The sequence below is a fragment of the Chiloscyllium punctatum genome, chromosome 20 (genome assembly GCF_047496795.1).
Source record: "Chiloscyllium punctatum isolate Juve2018m chromosome 20, sChiPun1.3, whole genome shotgun sequence".
Classification (NCBI taxonomy): domain Eukaryota; kingdom Metazoa; phylum Chordata; class Chondrichthyes; order Orectolobiformes; family Hemiscylliidae; genus Chiloscyllium; species Chiloscyllium punctatum.
Window position 1 is genome coordinate 48,686,103 of NC_092758.1, and position 23,113 is coordinate 48,709,215.

Below are 23,113 nucleotides of genomic sequence, written 5' to 3' on the forward strand. Positions count from 1 at the left end.
AAAAGAATCTTGCTAGTGCCCCTCGACATTCAATGACATGACAATCATTGAATTCCCTACTATTAATATCCTGGGTAACCATTAACCAGAAACTGAAAGGGAGCAGCTATGGAAGTACTGCAGCTACAATAACAGGTCAGAGGTGGCTAATCCTGCAATGAGTAATTCACCTCTTGACTCTCCAAAACCTGTCCATTGTCGATAAGGCACAATTCAGTTGTGTGAAGAAATGCTTCCCTCTTGACTGCATGCCAGTATGTGCCATCTACAAGGTGCATTATAGAGATTCACTAAGGCTTCTTAGATGGCACCTTCCAAACCCAAAACTGCTACTATGTAGAAGGAGAAGTGCAGCAGATAGATGGAAGGAACTGCCTCTTGCAAGTTCCCTTCCAAACCACTCACCATCCTGACTTGAAAATATATCGCTGTTCCTTCAGTATCACTATATCACTCATGGGATATATTCCAAACAGCATTGTGGTGTGCCTACACTGAAAAGAAAAATGCAGTGGTTCAAGAAAGCAGGTCACAACCATCCTCTCAAGGATAAGTAATAAACGCTGGTGGAGTTAGCAAAGCCCACATCCCCTGAAAAAATACGAAAATGTTGGTAAGGCACTCGATAGATGGAATACAGAAGGTAGTGGAAAATTTATGGAATTTTTGTGGGATAGTGATTGTGGGATAAAAAGATGCACAAGTTTCAATTGAAGAAATACAAAAGCTGGTATGGAATCTTATAGCCCATTGTTTCATTGTACTTTTCATACTGTATCAATCAATTTTAACAAATTTTACACAGAAGATTGATAAAGTATTGTTATTTTGTTCATGGAAATTTAGGACATATTCTAAACCACAAAATATTCTCTTTAAATAAACTCTGTTTAAACTCTCAGATGGATTCTATGGGAAAGGCCAGTGTGAATGTTGGTGTGATCCTGCCCCCGCATGGCTAATTTGTACAGCAACAATTACATAAACATCAGCCAATCATTGGCATGAGTTAGGCCTTCCCCTCCCCCCAAGGGAGGAAGTCCCACCACTGTGAACTACTGGCCAAGTAGTCACTAGATGTCTGGTCTTAGCAACTCCATCAGGAAGGCTTACTGCTTGGGCTGCAGCCAATCCCAAAGCAGACATTCAGAACTTCAGCACAAACCAAGGTCCAAATCAATCTGGGATCTTGCTGGGACTAGGTTAGCAAGTCCTGATAAGGACAGGGTGAGGGGACAGGTGCATTGCAGACATTCACAAACCTTCGAGGGAGCACCAGTGGACATAGGATGCCCATGAAAGACTCATCCTGCTTGCACCTTTATAACCCACTTAACAAGCTGTCAATCTCTTTGGTGAAACTGCCAGATTACACAATTGACATGGGCCCCTCCATCTTTTGATAAAACCCCGGTGGCATGCAAAGAAGGTCATTAGGAGGCCTCATCTGGCTCATGCTGGAGAGGTCTCCCAATGTCTGCCCCATCGCAGGTAAAATTGAGTTGGAGATTGGGGTGTAAACTTCAGGAGCGGAATGCATGACATGGTATGCAATTTAAGGTCAAGTGAGGAGTAGGAGCTTGTAGAATACTGCCTCTTGAAAAGTGTGTAAATATATAATGATAAACACTATTTCATTTAGTCTACGCCTGAGGTTTGGTGAAGTTGTTCAAACATTTCAATTTTAAAGTACTTTATAAACCCATATTTAACATTCAGTTGCAAAACAAAATGATATGAAACTACACCCTCTTTTCCAAACCAGTTTGGATTTCACCCAAATATTTTCACTACCAGCTTATTGGAGTTGCATATACACATTGCATCTACCCTGCCCTTACAGTATAAATGCCCTGTAAATATTACCAGTTTATGCAACAATTGTAGGAATTTAAAGATAATGATTAATCTCCAGTTGGAAATATCAGATGAGAAATTTTACTTAGTGGAACAAATTGTGCCATATGGTTTTACAAAGGAAAAATATTTTTGTATATACTGTATTCATGTATAACAAAAAATGGTTTTTTTTATGTGATTAATATTGATACAGATTAACTTTTTAACTAATTTTATGTTCGCGCTCTGATTCTTTTAAAATGAGTTAATGTAAAAGACCATCTCTTAAGTTAACTAATTATCTGTTTTATTTTGTTAAACTAAGGAAATAAATGATGCAGATATTCGGGAGCTGGCAAAGAGACTGACTGGCAGATTGACTGTCATTCGGCAAACTTTCCCAATGTCAGAAAGCAAGAGCCAGTACTGTTTGAGAAGCAGTCATAGATTTTCTTCTGTAATGTGCAACCCTAAAGATCCCTTCACACAACACATGGAGGTAGGGAATGTGACAATAAATTATTTTTAATAATATTACTCTATACATACAAATTATATAATATTTAGATGACAATATATGTATGGATCTAAGTAGAATTGTCATTACTAATGCTATAGAAGAATAATGTAACATTGTAAGCAATTTTAAAGCTACCCTTAATGTTCATTAAATAGGCACTGACAATTTTCAGATGTTGTCATAGAGTCTTTTTAAGGGGTTATATTTAACCAATAAATAGTTGACTTTTGAAAATGTATGTAACAATTTTGCATATGTATTTTGTTATTATTAGTAAAGGCTAGTCAACTGGAGAAATTATATTCTACTTAGGGTAAGTTATGGGTACTTAATTGTGCAAAAATAGCTGAATCAGAAAATTGACTGAAAGCGTATGGTTATCTTTTATTTGTGATTCTGCGATCGTTCACAGGTTTCTATGAAGAGTCAAATTTTGCTTTTGTCTTCACTATAAAGAATACAAGTAAAATTCTGGTTGTGGCTGTAAGTCAGTAAGGGAGCAAGTTTAAACAACTTATGAAGTTGCAGACTAACAAGTGCCAAGTCTTGATGGACTTCATCCTAGGGTCTTAATTAAGGTGCTAAAGGATGTAGTAGATGGGATGGCATTAATTTTTCAAATTTGGCTAGATTCTGGAAAGGTTATATTGACTGAAAGTAGCAAATATAACCTTCGTATTCAAGAAGTGAGGAAGGAAGGTGGGAGAAAAGTAAAATCCAATAGACAAGAAGCCAGTTAGATTGACACCTGTGATGCAGAATTTATTAGAATCAATCATTTAAGGTTATGGCTAGTCATTGACAAAAACTCAAGGTAATTGGGATGAGCCAATATAGTTTTATGAAGCGAAAATCATATTTAACTGAATAATTAGAGACTTTTGAAGGAGTAACATGCACTATTGTTGGGGAGAGGGAGCAATGTAGATAGACAACTTAAATTTTGAGCTGGCATTTGACAAGGTACCACGTTAATGTACAAAGCAGAAGCACAGGGTGAGGATGCATTACATTGGAATGGATAGAAGATTGGCTGGCTCTCAGAAAACAAAGATTATGTAAAAATGGGTCTTTTTTCTGATTGTTAGATTATGATGAGTGGATTCCTGGAGGGGTCTGTGCTGGGTCTCAACTTCTCACAATTTATATCAATAAGTTGGCTAGGGGAAGCAAAGGTATGGTGGGTAATTTTGCAGATGTGCCAAAGGTATGTAGAAAGGTATTTTTCAAAGAAGGCATAAGGGGGTTGCCAACCAATGTAAATGGTTTCAGTGGGCAAAAAACTGACAGATAGATAATCTTATAATATAACATAGGAAAATGTATCATTCACTCTGGCAGGAAGAATAAAAATATGTGATTTAAATGAAAAATGACTGCAAAGTTCCTAAATGCAAAAGGATTGAAATGTTCTACAGCAGGAGTCAGAAAAGGTTAAACTGCAAGTACAACAATTAATTAAGAAGGATAATGGAATGCTTTCCTCTATTTTGAAAAAAAAAGATAAGAAAGGGAATGGAATCATGCTTCAGTTATATAAGACATTAGTGAAACAACATCGCAAATACTGTGTGCAGTTTTAGTCTTGAAAAATGTGGTGCTGGAAAAACACAGCAGGCTAGGCAGCATCCAAGGAGCAGTAGGTTTAGTCTTCTAATATAAGGGAAAATGCCAACGTGTTGAAGATGATTCAGAGGAGAGTAACTAAATTGAGCAGACTGTCAATTGAAGAAAGGTTGGAAAAACTGGGCTTATGTTCACTGGAGTTTAGAAGAGTGGGATATGAGTTAATTGAAGTTTAGAAGATCCCGGTAGGTCTTAATGAAGGATCTGGAATTATTCCCTTTGTGATTAAATCCTGAACAAGGGGTGTAAAAATTAGGCATCACCCTATCGGGCAAAGATGAGGCAAGTTTTCTTCTGTCAGAGAGTGATATGACTTTGAAACTCTCTGTCTCAGAAGGTGAAGAAGACGAGGTCATTGAATAATCTTAAGGTGGAGGTAGATATAGTTTTGTTAGTGATTTTTCTGCGAAAGAATTTCATGGTATCTGTTTCTCTATGGCTCACAATGATTTTTCTCAAGCAATCTTCCACTTGTTAATTCATTAAGTAAATCTAGATTATTGGGCATTGAAGAAATTATGGAATTTGAAACATGAATAGATCACCCATTATTTTATTGAATAGCAGGTCAGTTTCAAGTAGCTGATTGTCTTACTCCTAAGTCATATATTAGTTTAGATTAGATTCCCTACAGTGCAGAAGCTTCAGCCCAACAAGTCTACACCGACCCTCCGAAGAGCAACCCACCCAGACCCACTCCCCTCCAAAGCATTTATCACTACGGGCAATTTAGCATGGCCAATTCACCTAAACTGCAGATCTTTGGACTATGGGAGGAAACCCACACAGACACTGGGAGAATGTGCAAACTCCATGCAGACAATCGCCCAAGGCTGGATTTGAATCCAGGTCCCTGGTACTGCAAGATAGCAGTGCTAACCACTGAGCTACCATGCCACCCAAATGTTTGTATGTTTAATGTTTGTATGTGCACAGATATATGTATGCACATGTAATTAAAGCCTCAGTGTGCCTGCAAAAATATTTTAATAAATATGTAACACATTTGCACTTTTTGCCTTTAAAAGTGAACTCCTCAGGGTAGAAATTCACAATCCATTGTGCCAGTTGCTTGAATAGATCAGAAAACTGCCTGTCATGCACACATCCTAATGCCAACAATTTTCCACCAAGCTGTATTTTGATGCATCTCAGGCTGAAGTTATGTATTTTGAGTTACAATGCTTCTCCGAATGGGATTCATGGTCCCTGCTCCACCATGGCTCAGAGTAACTTTTCTCATGTCACCTTCAACTTGTCACTTCATTAATAATGTACCAAGGCCCCATGGTGTTCTGCTTGTGGTATTTTGCACCAGGAAAGTCAGAGTGTTCACTGCTGTTGGGACTTTCTGGCCTTTATATCCTAGTGCTGTATTTAAAGCCCAGTTGCACACCACTTCACACACTGCTAGGGAGAAACGCCATCCCTCTGTGGCAATCGAACATCATCACTCAGGATATGACCCAGAAAAGGAAGCTGGAACTCCACTTTGCTGACAGGTCCTGAAGGGGCAGCCAACCTGAACTGAGCTGTGTCCTGAGTAAAATGCAATGAAGATGGTTAATGATGTTTTGAGTTTGAACAAAATATGTGTTGCTATCTTCTCTCTGCTATGAGTAGGCCATTTGTCCCTTGAGCCTGCTATGTCTTTCAGTATGATCATGGCTGATTATTGAGCTCAATCCCTAATCCCAGCCTCCCTCCTTACCTTTTGAACCTCTGAAGCCACAAGAGATATATCTACCTCTTCCTTGGAAACACATAATGTTTTGCCCTCATCCACTTTCTGTGGCAGTGAATTCTACAAGATCACCACACTCTGAGTGAAGAAATTTCTCCTAATCTCAGTCCTATCTTGTTTACTCCTGATCTTTAAACTGTGATCCTTGGTTCTGGATGACCTCACCACCAGGAAATTCTATTCCAACATCGAACCGGTGTGGTCCTGTTAGAATTTTATAGGTTTATATGAGATACCCCCTCATTCTTCTCCAATGAACAATCCTAACTGACTCAAGCCCTCTTCATACATCAGTCCTGTCATCTCAAGAATTAATTTGGCAAATCTTTACTACCCTCCCTCAAGAACACATTCGTTCTCATTGCATCTGCTATGCACTTGCCGACTTACTCAGCCAGTCCAAATCACACTGCAATATCTCTGCATCCTCCTCACAGCTCACCCTTCCACCCAGTTTTGTGTCATTTGCATATATTGTGAATAGCTGAGACCCCAGTCCCAATCCCTGCATTGCATCAGTACTCACAGCATGCCATTCGGAAAAAAGAAGACCTTTTTATTCCTACTCTTTATTTTCTGTCCATTAACCAATTTTCTCTATTTCAATACACTACCCTCAATCCCATGCATTTTAATTTTAGTCACTAATCTCTGAAGTGGGACTTTGTTGCAAACCTTCTGAAAATCCACATCCACTGGCTCCCCTGATTAACTCTACTCATTAATCCTCAAAATCCTCAAGTAGATTTGTCAAGCATAATTTCTCTTTTGTCAATCCATACTGATTGTGTCTGACTGTTTTCTAAAGCCTGTGCTATAAAATCCTTGATAATAGACTCTACCATCTTCCCCATTACCAACAACAGACTCTTTGGTCTATAATTTCTTATTTTCTCTCTATCCCCCTTTTAAATAGTTGGGTTACATTAGTTGCTCGCCAATCTGAAGGAACAGTTCCATTGTCTAGAGTCTGGAAGATGACCACCAATGCATCCATTATTGCAAAGACCATACTCTGGGATGTGGATTATCTGGCTGTGAAGATTTATTAACTTTCAACCCCCATCAATTTCTCTAACACCATTTTACAATTCATACAACTTTGCTTCAGTTTTTCCCACTGAATAAACTATACGTTCTCCGTCATTTCAGGTATGTTATTCATGTCATCTTTTGTGAAGACTGAAGCAAAGTATGAATTCAGTTCATGAGCCATGTCTTTATTTCTCATTATGAATTTCCCAACTTTACACTCACTGGGAAACCACTCTAACACCCATAACTAAATGGACCTGCTTACCATGTTTCCTGCTGTGACAAGCAGTATTATATTCGGTCCACAGGGAGAAGATTCCATATAACTATGCATTTCTAATTATAGTGAAAGAATTGCAGGTTGCAGTATTTTTTAGGTCTGTTGGAAATGCTGATGAGCTACTCTTTCAGGCCTACAGTAATAAAAGCAATGTTTTATAAATTACAAATCATAAAAAAATGGCAGCACTTCTACAGCATTTCAGAAGAATGATTTTAAAATTCATAGCCACAAAGGGAATTTTGTCTCCCCCTACCAAGATATGTGCTGTAAGAAACCTGTGAAACTTGTGACTTAATAAGCTCATTTTAATGTCAAAGGGCAGGTAATTAGCCAGCCGGCTCTAATACTAGGTAGACACATTCATTGAATAAAATATTTTTATACTTATCGGTTTTTTTAACACGGAAACAGACCCTTCGGTCCAACTCATCCATTGACACCAGATATCCAATAGAATGATCTAGTCCCATTTGTCAAAATTTGGCTCAAATCCCTCTATACTCTTCCTGTTCATGCAGCCATCCAGTTGCATTTTAATAGTTATAATTGTACCTACTTCCATCCCTTCCTGTGGCAGCTAGTTCCATCTACCCACCACCCTCTGCCAGAAAATGTTACCCCTCAGAACTCTTTTAAATCTTTCCCCTCTCACCTTAAACCGATGTCCACTAGTTTTGAACATGCCTACTCTAGGAGAAAGACATTGACTATTCACCCTATCCATGCACCTCATGATCCTGGTAGTATACTTGCAAATCTTTTCTGCACCCTCTCAACTTTATCAACACCTTTCCTAGAGAAAGGTGACCAGAATTGTATGCAGTATTCTAAAAGTGACCTCACCAATGCCCTGTACAGGTGCAACATGGCTACCCAACTCTTTTACTTAATGTTATAACCAATGAAGGCAAGTGTGCCAAATGCGATCTTCACCACCCTCTCTATTTGTGACTCCACTTTCAAGGAACTATGCACCTGCCCTCCAACGTCTTTTTGTTCAGCAACACTCCCCAGGACACTACCATTCACTGTATAAATCTTATCCTGGTTTACATTACCAAAATACAACACCTCATATTTATCTAAATTAAACTCTATCTGTCACTCCCCGACCCATTGACCCATCTGATCAAGGTTCTATTATACTCTGAGATAACCTTCTTCACTGTCCCCTATACCACCAAACTTCTAAACTGCAAACTTTCTAACCACACACCCAAATCATTTATATGAAAGATGAAAAGCAGTGGACCCAGCATCTCCAATCTGAACAACAACTTTTCACCACCAACCTCTGTCTTGTACCTTTAAGCCAATCTTGTATCTAGATAGCTAGCATTCCCCTGGATCCCAAGTGACCTGACTTATCTAATCAGTCTACCGCATGGAATCTTGTCTGAAGACCATATAGATAATCAGCCATGATCTAGTGAAGAGTGGAATAATCAGCTGAATGGTCTATCACTCTGCCCTCATCAAACCTTTTTGTCACTTCTTCAAAAAACTCAATTTCCTCTGCAGAAAGCCAGGTTAACTATCCCTAATCAGTCCTTACCTTTCCAAAAGCATGTAAATCTTGCCTTCTTTATGTCTGCTGGAACACAGGAGACAATGAAATCATAGGAAGGGAGTAGCCATTCCTCCGATTATTCTACCCTTCATTAGAACATGTCTGATAATCTACCTCAATGCCACTTCCCCATGCTATCCCACATTCCTTGATATCTGCATTCAGAAACCTAAAAAATTATGTGGTTGAATGATTGAAGTTCCAACCCCATATATTTGGGCTGTGTTAGCTCAATCCGATATATATATACATATGTAGTAATATGATCATCACTGTAAAAAATGAATTAATAATGAACTGTTTAAAAAGAGATACTATATACATCATGACAAGAAGTTATGTAACATTACATAATTTTGCTCTCCCCATACAGCTTCATGGAAGATGAAGCCAGTAGTAAGAGGCCAAAAAGAAATGTAAACCACAGGCTTTATTGTTCTAATAATTTGACAATATTCTAACAAATACCAAAAGCATTGTTTACCTTGCATTATAAAGTATACATTTTCTTGTATTAACACCATTAGGATTTGAGAGTTGTAGATTTTGGTTCATCCTAGAAACAGTTATATTGCTCTATTTTAAGCTGCAACAAATTTAATTAACCAAGAATGAAATGAATGTTTGAAGACACTTTAATACCTGCAATCAAAATAACAAAAATCCCAGCTGCAGTAATTTAAGTTTACACCTTTTGTTTGTCATTTTTCAGAATTTATTCCATCCTGTCATTGCAAAATGTACCCCCAGTTTGAAATAAATTTCAGTAGATCTACACACATTATAGCTTGAAAATACAAGCATTTCTCTTATAGCAGTTAAATATTGCAGATATTAGTTCCCAGAAAATGAACTGAAAATGCTGAAAATACTTAACAGTTCACACAACTGGAGGGAAAACAAAGACTAATTCTTTCCAACAGTAATTATTTCATGTCAGGAAGACAGTTCAATAGTCCCTGTCCACAGGATTCACTCAGATGTTCCTTTTGACTTGTTAGGACTTGTTCCTCAATCGCTCTCCTCCAGATAGTTTAACCGGCTTGCAAGAGGTCAACGTCAAAATGCAGAAGTATTGGAGGTGGGCCATGCAGGTTCTTAGACTCAGACACAGTGTTTATGGATGTGGGTTGTGTGTGACTATGAGCCACAGAGCATGTCCTGAGTTGTTAGTGTCTGACATGGAGGTCCTTTAGAGCAAGTAGCAAGCTGAAATTGCCAGATGCCCACTCAGTCTTCCATATCAAGCAGTCTCAGGCATCTGATTTGCTTGAGGTGGAGAGATTATAATAAAAGTAGTTTACCTTAGAGTAAAGTGTTAGTGTAAGCCCCAACCAGAAATGTTGGGATAAAATCCTGAATAAGACCTGAACCTGAGATTGTTTACTCAGGCAGATGATAGTTCCAGGAATAAACCATCAATGTCCCTGTCTTGGAGTTAAAGTGACAATTACATAAATCTTTCATGGTGTTAAAGAGATTCTGATAAGACTACTGCAAAAAGGTAGCTATTGGATACTGTTCCAAGGATATTTTTAACAACTTTTAAAGGCCTGTTGTGGGATCAATGAGATTAAACCCTTACTGTGTGTTTAAACTGTTTGAATTTGTGTTATGCGATAGAATTATTTTATTCTATTGTACTTTAATTTATTTTGCTTAATAAACTTCTGTTTTATTGTTAAATCAAAATCTACGCATTGTATGCCTCTGTTTCAGTGAGAGACCACCTTGTTAAAACTACAGCAAAAGTAAACTATTGTCAGTCAAGCCAGATTTCAGTTTCTTGCTTGCCCAGTAATAGTGTCAGTTAGAATCACAACAGTCTCTCTGTGATATTCATTGTTCTGTAGGGAAGTCTATGACTGATCACAGAAATTGTCTCCTCCTTTCTCTTCCTTATGGCCAGATGAAACATATTAATCCTGCATTCAGATAGAACTGCGAAGCAGCTATCTTTGAAGCACAACTCCATTTAATATTTAAAGTAACTAGACAGTTTATTATAATAAGGTAGTCACCATAGTCCTATCAGATCATAGGGCTGCTCTTTCTTTAGAGAGGGAGACACTGGGGGTGGTTTACCCCAAGGGTCACCACACCTCAGGTGAGTGGAGAAGTTGGAAAGTAGAGTCATCCATGGTAATCTCAGCCAGTGTGAGAATTGGCTCATGCACTTGGTTTCACTTTGCGTTGCAAACCATCCAATTGAGCTAACTGACCTCCATTTCGACAGTTTATAACACAATCCAAAATCTACAGCACCCTTCTGATACTTTAGTAGATTCACAGACATTACAAATGTTGGGGTGCATGGTTGCTCAGTGATCAGCACCGCTGCCTCTCAGCTCAAGGGACCTGAGTTTAATTCCAGCTCTGGATGACTGCCTTTGTGGAGTTTGCACATTCTCCCCATTTCTGAGTAGATTTCCTTTGGGTACTCCACTTTCCTCCCACTGTCCAAAGATGGGCAGGTTAGGTGGATTGGCCATGCTAATTTGCCCATGGTATCCAGAGATATGTAGGCTAGGTGGATGAGCAATGGGAAATGCAGGGTTATGGGGTGGGGAGATTGGTCTGGGTAGGACCTCTTCAGAGAATTGGTGTGGACTTATTGGGTCAAGTGACCTGTTTCCACACTGTAGGATTCTATGATTTTTTAATTTCTGGTCTCTCAGAGCAATCACTTGATCCCCTAAATTTATTCTAAATTCAAAGCTACAGACCAAAAAATAACAATCATATAAATCTCATTGTTTTAAGTGAGTGCTTAAAGAGCTGTCAAAAGGAGTACAATGAGGGAAAATATCAATTTTCCATGTTGGCTGGGAGAATAAAAAAAACGGAGAATAGAATCTAAGTGATGAGAGATTATAGAGCTCTGTACTGGAGGGATTAGGGTGTCCTAGTACAGTTTATAACTGCAAAAGATTAAAATACAGTCCCATTATAAGAATGCCAGAATTTTCTACAGCAACATCAGTCCTCTTCTACATAGCAGTGAAAATACCATTGATAGTCTGCCACACATAACCAGTAGATTGGTTCAAGATCATAGCAATGTCATGTGGTAAACAGAACTTCTGTTTTGACATATTTGGTGCGGGATCGTGACATTTTATTTGTTTAGCTTCTGGCATTTAAATTATTACTGGTTGAATAACTCACTTTCATTTTAGAAATCTCTACAGGTAGTTCTTCTATAACACAATGGTTGCATCCTTGTGCATTCCCACATTATGGAAAACTCGCACCTTCGAAACAGCGCTTAAAGTGATGGTGATGTAATCACATTACAGCCAACATACATTTTAAAATGTGCAGACACGCTAGCTCACAGTGCCAGGGGCCAGCTTTCAATTCCAGCCTCGGGTAACTGTCTGTGAGGGTTTCCTCCCACAATCCAAAGATGTGCACATTAGGTGAATTGGCCGTGTTAAATTGCCCATAGTGTAAGGTGCATTAGTTGGGGTAAAGGTAGGGTAGGGGAATGGATCTGAGGGGAGGGGGGTCTCTCTTCAGTGCGTTGGTGTGGACTTGTTGCGCCAGAGGCATGTTTCCATCCTGTAGAGAATCTAATCTAAAAATTCATGCTTTAGAAACAGTGTCCCAAATTCATCTATCACATTACAGCAAATTTACATTATTGAAATGGGCGTAACAGTGGAACAACCTGTACCTTTGGTATCTTAGAATTGTAAAGTTCAGAGATAAGGGCACTGTGCCTTGTTAATAATTATGTAATTTATAGTTGTTGACATTTCCATAAGTTAGTTGTAATACAAATGCTATCTTGATCAAAAATCAGATATGGTTATACTTTTACCATGAAATTGCTTAAAATAGTAATTAATAAAACAAGTTGTAAAATTCATTTAATGTATTTTAAGTGTTTCAATTAGGATATTCTATTGAATTCTCTGATGAAATTAAAGGATATAATTAAATCACAAAATATGGATTCCTCAGAGACCTTCAACTTGTTATTAAAGTGCTATCAGGGGACTGGTAAATTCTTATTCTCAAATTCAATAGATGCAGGTGGAAGAACTCATTATAGAAATGATATGCTTGTCTTTGGCTGAAGCATTGTATTAATCTACAATTCCTTTTGTCAGGGAATTAATCAATTCAGTATTAACTTGTTTTGCTGAAACCTGCTCTTGCGTCTAATCTATGCAGATCTCCAATCTCTATGTATATGACAGTGTTTTGCTGCTGGCTGATGCCTTCCACAAGAAGCTTGAAGATCGAAAATGGCACAGCATGGCTAGCCTGACATGTGTAAGAAAAAATTCCAAGCCTTGGCAAGGTGGGAAGTCAACTTTTGATGCAATTAAAAAGGTACTGGATGTTTTATTGGAGAATTCAGTTGTACTACACTGCACAAGTATAAGAACCATGTAATAGTAGGAGTTATGAGTCACACCTCAGACATGCATACATTTCTGCCCAAAACATTTAGTCAGTCACCTGATGAATTGCCCAATCTAATAGCTGGTTGACCATTTTCAGGCATCCTTGAAAATGACCACTGGTTGCTGAAATTTGCTCTCAAAGACTTCATAGTAAAGCTAAGCTAACTGAAATCAAGTCCTATTTATACCCTCAGTAATTCCCTCTGTTTCTAAATATGTAAAGGGAACAGTTTGCCCAAGTCTTGAAAAACTTAAGCTGAAATTCTCTTGGGATTCTCCAAATATTTCACTCTCATGTTTTCCTAAGATTGACATAGTATCTGGGAACAACAGCAAATGGTAGTTTTTGTTGTTTCTTCAAGTGCTTTGTTGGTCTCCTGCTGAAGTTGTAGAAGGCGTTTTGACAAATTCCAATGTGTTCTTTCTTTGTTGTGTTTTAGTTTTCATTTGCAGTAAATTGCTTAAACAGCTGATACACCCTCATAGACCTTACCAAGAAACCTTGGGTGTGGCCTTCCTCTACTCAGTTGCATCCAGAGGTCACCTCAGAATCCCTGAATCAGTGGCTGCAGCCTCCCATTGCCTCTCTCCACCATTCAATACATATTAACAAGATCTATCCAACAATCAACTCAGACCATCCCAGTTTGATGCATATTTTGGGGCTCATGTTCACCATACTCAACTATCCCCTTTAAAACTAGGGCCATAATTTCAGGTTATTTTCTCTTCTTTTGCTCTTCCTGTTCAACTTATATATGCAAATGGGGAAAGAATCTAACAATGAAGTAATGTGAAGTAGTCATAGTCCATCTTCCATAGTTACACTGGCACCACTCCCCACCTCTTCCTCCGCTACATAGATGACTGCATCAGTGCCATCTTGTGCTCGCACGAGGAGGTTGAGCAGTTCATCAACTTCACCATCATATTCCACCTGGACCTTAAATTCACCTGGACCATCTGTGACACCTCCCTCCCCTTCCTGGACCTCTCCATCTCCATTAAAAATGACCAACTTGACACTGAAATTTTTTACAAACCCACGGACTCCCACAGCTACTTGAGTTACACTTCTTCCCACCCTCCCTCCTGCAAAAATACTATCCAGTATTCCCAAATCCTCCACCTTTCCCGTATCTGCTCCCAGGAGGACCAGTTCCACCACAGAACACACCAGATGGCCTCCTTCTTTAAAGACCGCAATTTCCCTTCCCATGTGGTTGAAGATGCCCTCCAACGCATCTCATCCACGTCCTTCACCTCCGCCCTTGAACCCCACCTCTCCATCCATAACAAGGACAGAACCCCCCTGATCTTCACCTTCCACCCTACCAACCTTCGCATAAACCACATCATCCACTGACATTTCCGCCACCTCCAAACGGACCCCACCAGCAGGGATATATTTCCCTCCCCACTCCTTTCTGCTCTCCGCAAAGACCATTCCCTCTGTGACTACCTGGTCAAGTCCATACGCCCCAATAACCCACCCTCCCGTCCTGGCACCTTCCCTTGCCACTGCAGGAATTGGAAAACCTGGGCCCACACCTCCCCCCTCACCTCCATCCAAGGCCCCAAAGGAGCCTTCCACATCCAGCAAAGTTTCATCTGCACATCCACCAATGTCATTTATTGCATCCGTTGCTCCCGATGTGGTCTCCTTTACTTTGGAAAGACTAGGCAACTACTCCTAGCAGACCACTTCAGGGAACATCTCTGGGACACCCGCACCAATCAACCCCACCGCCCCGCGGCCCAACAGTTCAACTCCCCCTCCCACTCTGCAGAGGACATGCAGGTCCTGGGCCTCCTCCACCACCACTTCTCACCACCCGACGCCTGGAGGAAGAACATCTCATCTTCCACCTTGGAACACTTCAACCCCTGGGCATCAATGTGGACTTCACCAGTTTCCTCATTTCCCCTCCCTCCACCTTACCCCCAGTTCCACCCTTCCAGCTCAGTACCATCCTCATGACCTACCTGCCAATCTTCTTTCCCACCTATCCACTCCACCCTCCTCTCTGACCTATCACCTTCATCCCAGCCTCCATCCACCTATTGTACTCTTTGCTACCTTCTCCGTAGCCCCACCCCTTTCCCATTTATCTCTCCACACCGGAGGCTCCCTGCCTTCATTCCTGATTAAGGACCTTTGCCGAAAACATCGATTTTCCTACTCCTCGGATGCTGCCTGACCTGCTGTGCTTTTCCAGCACCACTCTAATCTAGACATAGTCCTGCTGGAGCCTATCGCTGCTCTTTCATTCGAGAAAGACAACTAGCAATGATTTAACCTGAGGGTCACCATGCCTCAGATGATACTTGACATTAAATCATTAGTGTTAAAAAGATTATTTGATAATGAGTGCTTTGGCAAAGCAAGAATCAGAACTTCTCCTTTCAAATACAGTTTCAATGAAATATCAATTAAAACTTTCTGGACAGGGAAACCTCAATAATACTATTTCAGGCCTACTAAGAATGCAGGTTTCCAATGGACTAACAAATCATCTCTCAAAAAATACAAGGAAACAGCTATTAAAATTCAACAAGATATCCTAGCAGCGGTGCAATATGTCAGGAGGTAACGGTAACATATCTAACCAATACATTGTTAATAAAACAGAATAAATACTCTTTCTAGTACTGCAATAGAGATTGCTCAATTCCCTGTAATCGAACAACAAATCAACTCTCGGATTCTCAAAGGCAATTAAAGATGACAGCAAATTCTGGCCTTGCCAGTAATGTTCACATCCCAAGAAAGAATCAAAAAAAAGCTGCAGATTGCTTTATTGGTCCATGAATGTGCTACTCCCAGTTGAGCTATTCAGTTTAGGATGGTTTTGGAATCATTTTTGTGCTAAAGCTGATTCTGCTTTTCTAGAGATTCAGACTTCACCACAATATGAATGATAAATCTATTAAATATAAATAGAATATGGAATGGTTTTCAGTTCCATCCAGGGTGAGTAAGGAGGCAGATGGTGAGATCTCTCTTTCTCCCTCACTCCAGTCCACTCTTCTCTCAACCAGGTGGGCCTCCTTTGGACTGTGAGACAGGGAAAATCAATACTGGTGTCTGCGTCCCCACACAGTGCTGAATCAGCAACCTCATTTAACCTTGGCTGTACCATAGAGGACAGTGGAAGCTCAGCTTTTGAGCATATTTAAAGGAAAAATCAAAAATTTCTGATTACCAGTAAGGCACAGGGTTATGGAAGTGAGAGTCTGATCAGCCAGACACTTCACGTCCATAACCCTGTAGAGGGAATGTTCAATGGGCTGAAGGGCCTATTCCTAATTCTATAGTCTAAGATGTCAGAATTCTAATCCAAAACCCAAAATCCTAACCCCAATCACAAAAAAAAATGCTTGCAAGGTCATTCAGAATAGGTAAATATAATTAACAGAGGTGATAAACCGTAATGTGAATCCAGGCATTTTATTCATTTCAGACCAACACAGCTGCAATGTTAATGAGCTTTCTTTATGAATGCTATGGCAATATTTTTGAATAACATAACAAAAGGCAAAAAACTTGCAAACAATCCAATTTATACTTCTTATTTCAAGGATAATAAAATGCTACATAAGACCTAATTTTATTCAATGTGGAAGAGGTTGCTACTTCTTGTACAAGGCCATAAGATATAGAGTAGAAGTAGGCCATTCAGCCCATTCAGTCTGCTCCCACTTTTGATCTTGGCTGATATGCTTCTCAACCCTATTCTCCTGTCTTCTCTCTTTGATCCCCATACTAATCAAGATGCTATTTATCTCTATTTTAAATACATTCAATGATTTGGTTTCCAAAGCCTGTTGAGCAATGAATTCCACAGATTCACCACCCTCTGGCTGAAGAAATTCCTCCTTATCCCAGTTCTAAAGGGTCATCCCTTCATTCTAAGGCCGTGCCCTCAGGTTCTCAGCTCTCCTATCAGTTGAAACGTCTTCACAATGCCCTCTCTATCTTCGTGGCACAGTGGTTAGCACTGCTGCCTCACAGCACCAGAGACCCAGGTTCAATTCTCCCCTCAGGCAACTGTCTGTGTGGAGTTTGCACATTCTCCCCGTGTCTGTGTGGGTTTGCTCCGGTTTCCTCCCACAGTTCAAAAACGTGCAAGTTAAGTGAATTGGCCATACTAAATTGCCCCTAGTGTTAGGAGAATGGGTCTGGGTGGGTTGCTCTTCGGAGGGTCGGTGTGGACTTGTTGGGCCAAAGGGCCTGTTTCCACACTGTAAGTAATCTAATCTATTCTGTAAATTTCAATGAGATTCCTCCCTCATCCTTCTAAAATCCATTGACTAGATATGCTGAGTCCTCAACCACCCCTGGCAATGATAAACCTTTTGACTGTAGGATCATTCTTGTGAACGTCCTCTGAACCCCTCCAAGGCCAGCACATCCTTCCTGAGAACCAAGGCCCAAAACTGCTCATTATATTCCAAAAGCAGTCTGACCACAGCCTCAGCAATACATCTCTGATCTTGTATTCTAAACCTCTGAAAATGAATACAAGCATTGCATTTGCCTTCCTAACTGCCAACTGAATCTGCATGTTTACCTTAAGAGATCCTGAACTAGTACTCCTAAATCCCTTCGTGCTTCAGATTTCTGAAGCCTATCCCCTTTAGGAAATAGTCGATGCTATATTCATCTTTATTATTCCCACCAAAGAGCATAATCTCATATTGTATTTTCCATATTGTATTCCATCTGCTATTTCTTTGCCCACTTTCCTAGCTTATCCAAGTCCTTCTGCAGCCTCCCTGCCTCCCCAAAACTACTTGCAACCCCCACTACCTATCTTTGTGTCATTTAAAAACTTAGTGACAATGCCCTCAGCTCTTTTGTCCAGATTGTTATTATATAATAGTTGTGGTCCCATCACTGAACCAAGCACAACTCTGCTAATCACTAGCTGCTAACCCAAAAAGTACTCCTTTATCCCCACTCCTGCCAATCAGCCAATCCTCTATCCATTAGGAGAAAGTGAGGACTGCAAATGCTGGAGATCAGAATCAAGAGTGTGGTGCTGGAAAAGCACAGCAGGTCAGGCAGTATCTGAGGAGCAGGAGAATCAACGTTGATTCTCCTGCTCCTCGGATACTACTTGACCTGCTGTGCTTTTCCAGCACCACACTCTTGACTCTAATCCTCTTTTCATGCCGATACTATGTCCCTAATATTGTGGACTCTTGTCTTATTTAGTAGCTTCCAGTGGGGCACCTTGTCAGAAGTCTTCTAGAAATCTCAGTAGATCATGGTAACTGACTGTCCTTTGTCTAGCTTACTTGTTACCTCCTCAAGGAATTCTAACACAATTCGAAGGCAAAATCTTCTTTGGGTGAAGTCATGCTGACTGAGCCCTATTTTACCGTACCCTTCCAAATCCTCTTCAATCTCATCCTTAATAACAGACTCTAAAATCTTACCAAAAACTGGGGTTAGGTTTCAATTTTCTGTCTTCTGCTTCTATCCCTCCCTCAACAGGAGTGTTACTTTAGCCATTTTCCAGTCCTCTGGGACCCTCTTTCACGCCAGTGATTCTTGAAAGACCACCAATATTACCTCTATAATCTCCTAGCAATTTTGTGCAGTTCAATTCTGTATTTGTTGAGAGATACCCAAAGGGTCAGAAGCCATTTAAATGTAGGAACTTATTTGTGGCCAAAATGGTCCAAACATAAACCAAAATTTTACAAATTATGCACGAGCAGCAAGTAAGTTCATCCTACTATTTGACAGTGAGTCATCAAATGTTCTTTTGTGCTCATGGGTATTCACTGGTGTGATACTGGTCCTCTGATTTTTATATTGCTTTTGATCTTAAAAATGCACTATGTTAACTGAGAAATAAAGTTCTCTTATTGAGAAAATGGTAGTGTAGCACTTATGGACTTGATTTTCAACCTCGAAGTCCAAAGTTCAAATTCCATCATGACAGCATACTGAGTTGCATTTAATAGATCTGGTAATTTGTGAAACAACACTGATTAGTTCCCTAGCTTCCTATCTGTTTGATCTACATGTACCTTGTTTTCACCTTACATAGTTCTCAGCTAATAATGACTTAGTATTGCATCCAGATTACAATTAAGAGCCACTAAATTGAGCAGATCGGTTCAGAAAATTTGACAGGAGCAGCCCAGGCATTATATGAAGACAAATCTAATGTAATCCCAGTCCAATCAACACTGCGGAAAACTCCACACTGACATTGGGAGATTACAATACAAATTATTTCACAGGTCTATTGTGCAATGACCTGACATAATTGAATCCACAGATACATACCAATCAGCCTACATTCAAGAAAGTTCCATTATTCACTTTGCGTAATTTACATTCTCAGTGTAGAGTCTGAATTTCAAAGGCTCAAGGACGACTAAAGAAATTTCTTGCTAATCAATATTAACTTTTCTTTATTCTTTTATGGGATGAAGGCATTGTTGACCAGGCCAGCATTTATTGTCTATTCCTAACAGGCATGAAACTGAATGGCTTGCTAGATCATTTCAGAGGGCTGTTAAGTGGCAACTACATTCTGTAAGCCAGACATGATAAGGACAGGAGATTTCTGAGATTAGCTTTTGATTCAACACTTGTTTATTTATTTATTTATTTATTTATTTATTAAACTTAACTTCCACCAGCTAACATCCCCATCCACACCAACTTGTCTCTACCGATAAATTCAACTTCACATAAAGGAAACACAATGTAAACCATTGAGTGGGCAATGTCATTTTCTCCATTTGACATTAAGAAACATCTGAGCGTCTCTATTCACATTTTTATCAAACCCTTAATTTCTTTTTCACAATGTTGTTAACCCAGAACCCCTGTCCCAGTACTGTCAAGTCCAGATTATCTGAGTATGACTGTTCCTCTCGCACTCTCTATCCTGAATTGTTAAATATAAGATTACTGCCCACCAACGCTTCCTGCTGCATATACTCAATTTCAAACAAAAAGAAATTGGAGAAAATTTAAATTTATAGATGACGAAAACATGCTTTTATGGATTATTGAATGCTTGAATTTTGCAGGCAATATAAATGAGTGAGCATGAAATTCTGCCCAATTTAGCAAAACAATCTCTTAACAATTGACAGCTGAATTGACTTATAATGAACAATGTAAGGAGATATCTGTTAATTCCTCAATGAATTGAATTCTAATAAAAATCTAAGAATGAATATGTTATTTTGTTGTTACTTTTCCCTTATTATTTACATTTGTTGTTTTGTGGGCTTAAAATGTCAAATCTTAAGTGTATTTTTGCTTTTATTTATAGGGGAAAGTGAGTGGATTAACTGGAATGCTCAATTTTAGGGATGATGGGACAAATACCAATGTTCTGTTTGAAATTCTTGGTACCAGTTACAGTGAGGAAAAGGATAGAGGGATTCAACGTGTAAGCATTATTTTGTGCTCTGGAATTAATACGGGATGTTTTTACCATGTTTGTTTTATTATTGTCTTTCTCCCCGAATTTTGATTGCTACAGCTCTTTGTTTTCATTAAGTCCCTTCCATCAGCTGCACAGTTGCTTAATGGTTATTAAATAAAGCTAAAATAAACTGAAGCAGTAGTTTCCAATAATGCTTTTACTGCAGTTTGATGATGTTCTGAGAGGAACTAAGGTGATTCAACCCATGAGGAATCTTTATGAGGATTATATCCCATGTTGCGCATTCTGCTATTTTCAAATGGAGAAATTGCGATGGCTGATTTTCCAATACCCTCCCGTATGTCAAGGGGCATGAGTGAAATATCTTTTGGCATATCTCAGGAATTCAATCCCATGCACTGTAGATATGATTTTGGAAGATTCTGATCACCTGAGTTGGCTGTTTCATCTCAAAAGTTCAGAACATCCATAGTGACGTTATCACTCATTCCTAATTTGCCACTTCTCAAAATGGCACTGAAGCGCAATTCATCCTCAAGAACTTTGGAGCTTCTCTGAGTTTCTTCTCTAACTAGAAAATAGTCTCCTTCTGCTTCAATCTTCTTGGAAACACACTGTAACTATTATATCCATGTGTAATGATAATCATTGTTCTCAAACTTGAAAACCTGTCCTCAGCCTGACAACTTCACCACTTTTATGTTGACAGGGTAGCCCCAGTATCCAAGTTCATCAAATGGTAAAAATTAAGTATTGTATTGTTTAATGCAAATTCAACTACAAGTACTTTGATTTGATTTATTATTGTCACATGCACTGCGATACAGTGAAAGTATTATTTTACATACTCACCAGACAAATCATACCTTACATAAGTACCTAAGGGTAATAGAATGGAATACAGAATATAGTGTTCCAGCTGCAGAGAAGGTGCAGAGAAAGATCAACTCTAATAAATGAGAGATCTGTTCATAAGTCTGATAACAGCAGGGAAGAAGCTGTTCTTTAATTTATTGGTACGTGTTTTCAAACTTTTGTATCTTCTGCCTGATTGAAGAGGGTGGAAGAGAGTATAACCAGGGTGGGAGGGGTCATTGATTACATTGGCTGCTTTCCCAAGACAGTGGGAAGAACAGATGGAGTAAATGGAAAGAAGGCTTTTGTGATGGACTGGGCTGCATTCACACCTCTATAATTTCTTGTGATCTTGGGCAGAACAGTTGCCATACCAAGCTGTGATGCTTCCAGATATGATATTTTCTCTGGTACATCGATAAAAATTGAAAAGTGTTAAGTATGGACATGCCGGATTTCTTTAGCCTTCAGAGGAAAAAGCATTTACCTAGATGGACCAGGAAAGATTGATGGTGATATTTACTCGAAGGATCTTGAAGCTCTCGATCTCCACCTCAGCATCATTGATACAGGTGTCATCCACTAGACTTCCTAAAGTCGATAATCAACTCTTTTATTTTGCTGACATTGAGGGAGGGATTGTTATGTTTACGCCATGCCACTAAGCTGTCTATCTCATTCTGTACTCTATGTCATCGTTGTTTCAGATCCAAGCCACTACAGTGGTGTCATCAGCAAATATTGTAAAAGAAATTGGGGCTACATTTGGCCACACAGTTTTGAGCATATAAGGAATATAGCCAGGGGCTGAGTATGCAGCCTTGTGGGGCACCAATGTTGAGGATTATCATGGAGAAGGTATTGTCACCTATCCTTACTGACTGTGATCTAGAAGTTGAGGATTTAGCAGAAAGGAGGGAGAGGGGTCTTAGGTCACAGAGTTTGGTGATGTGTTTTGTTGGAATTATGTTGTTGAAGTTGGAGCTTGTTCCAGGAATGAGTGTAGGGCCAGGGAGATGACCACTGCTGTGGACCTATTACAATGGTAGGATCAAGCCAGTCTGGGAGGCTGGCGTTGATGTGTGCCATTACTAATCTTTTGAAGCATGTCAGAACCATTGGGGAGTAGTCATTAAGTGTTTTTACTTTGGGACCAGGATGATAATGGCCTTGTTGAAGCAGGGAGGAGACCTCACATCATAAGAAGGCGAGGTTAAAAATGTTTGCGAAGACTCTCACCAGCTGGTCCACATAGGATCTGAGTCCACAGCTGGGGAATCCATCTGTGCCAGCAACTTTCCATGGGTTCACCCTCAAGAAGACCAATCTGATGTTTGTGGCAGTGACTATGGGTAGAGGCACTCCCAAGGCTGTTGGGGCAGGTGACATTATTTCACTGATTTTCTGTTCAAAAGGAGCAAAAAATGGATTGATCATATCGAGAACAGATACATTGTTGTCAGCAATTCTACTCCACTTTGTAGCCCAATATATCATGTAAGCCTTGCTGCAGTCGACATATTTTAATCTGGTTTTGTTTCTTGGTGTCCCTGATGGCTGATGCATGTTGTACATTTAGAACAACTGTCTTCAGTGCCAACAACAAACTCAATTTCCAAATACATTTCTGGCTGTCCACCCACATTCTCGCTATTTAAAAACAGAAAATAGCAGAAATGCTGAGTAAGTCTGGCAGCATCTGTGACAGTAGGATCCCAGGTAGCATTTCAAGTCAGACTTTTTGTCAAAACTGAAAGACATTAGAAATGTAGTTGGCTTTGAGCAAATGTAAAGGA

General features: G+C 39.6%; 1 protein-coding gene across 4 annotated transcripts in view; it reads left to right on the top strand.

Annotated features, from left to right (window-relative positions):
* LOC140492110 (glutamate receptor ionotropic, delta-2-like) overlaps positions 1-23,113 on the top strand; it is a 546,695-nt gene that overhangs the window by 350,806 nt on the left and 172,776 nt on the right. For all 4 annotated transcript variants that reach the window (XM_072590871.1, XM_072590873.1, XM_072590872.1 and 1 more), the window contains exons 6-8: positions 2,165-2,338; positions 12,800-12,961; positions 20,346-20,465. In XM_072590871.1, coding sequence (XP_072446972.1) covers positions 2,165-2,338; positions 12,800-12,961; positions 20,346-20,465 — 456 coding nt within the window. The remainder of the gene's footprint in view (positions 1-2,164; positions 2,339-12,799; positions 12,962-20,345; positions 20,466-23,113) is intronic.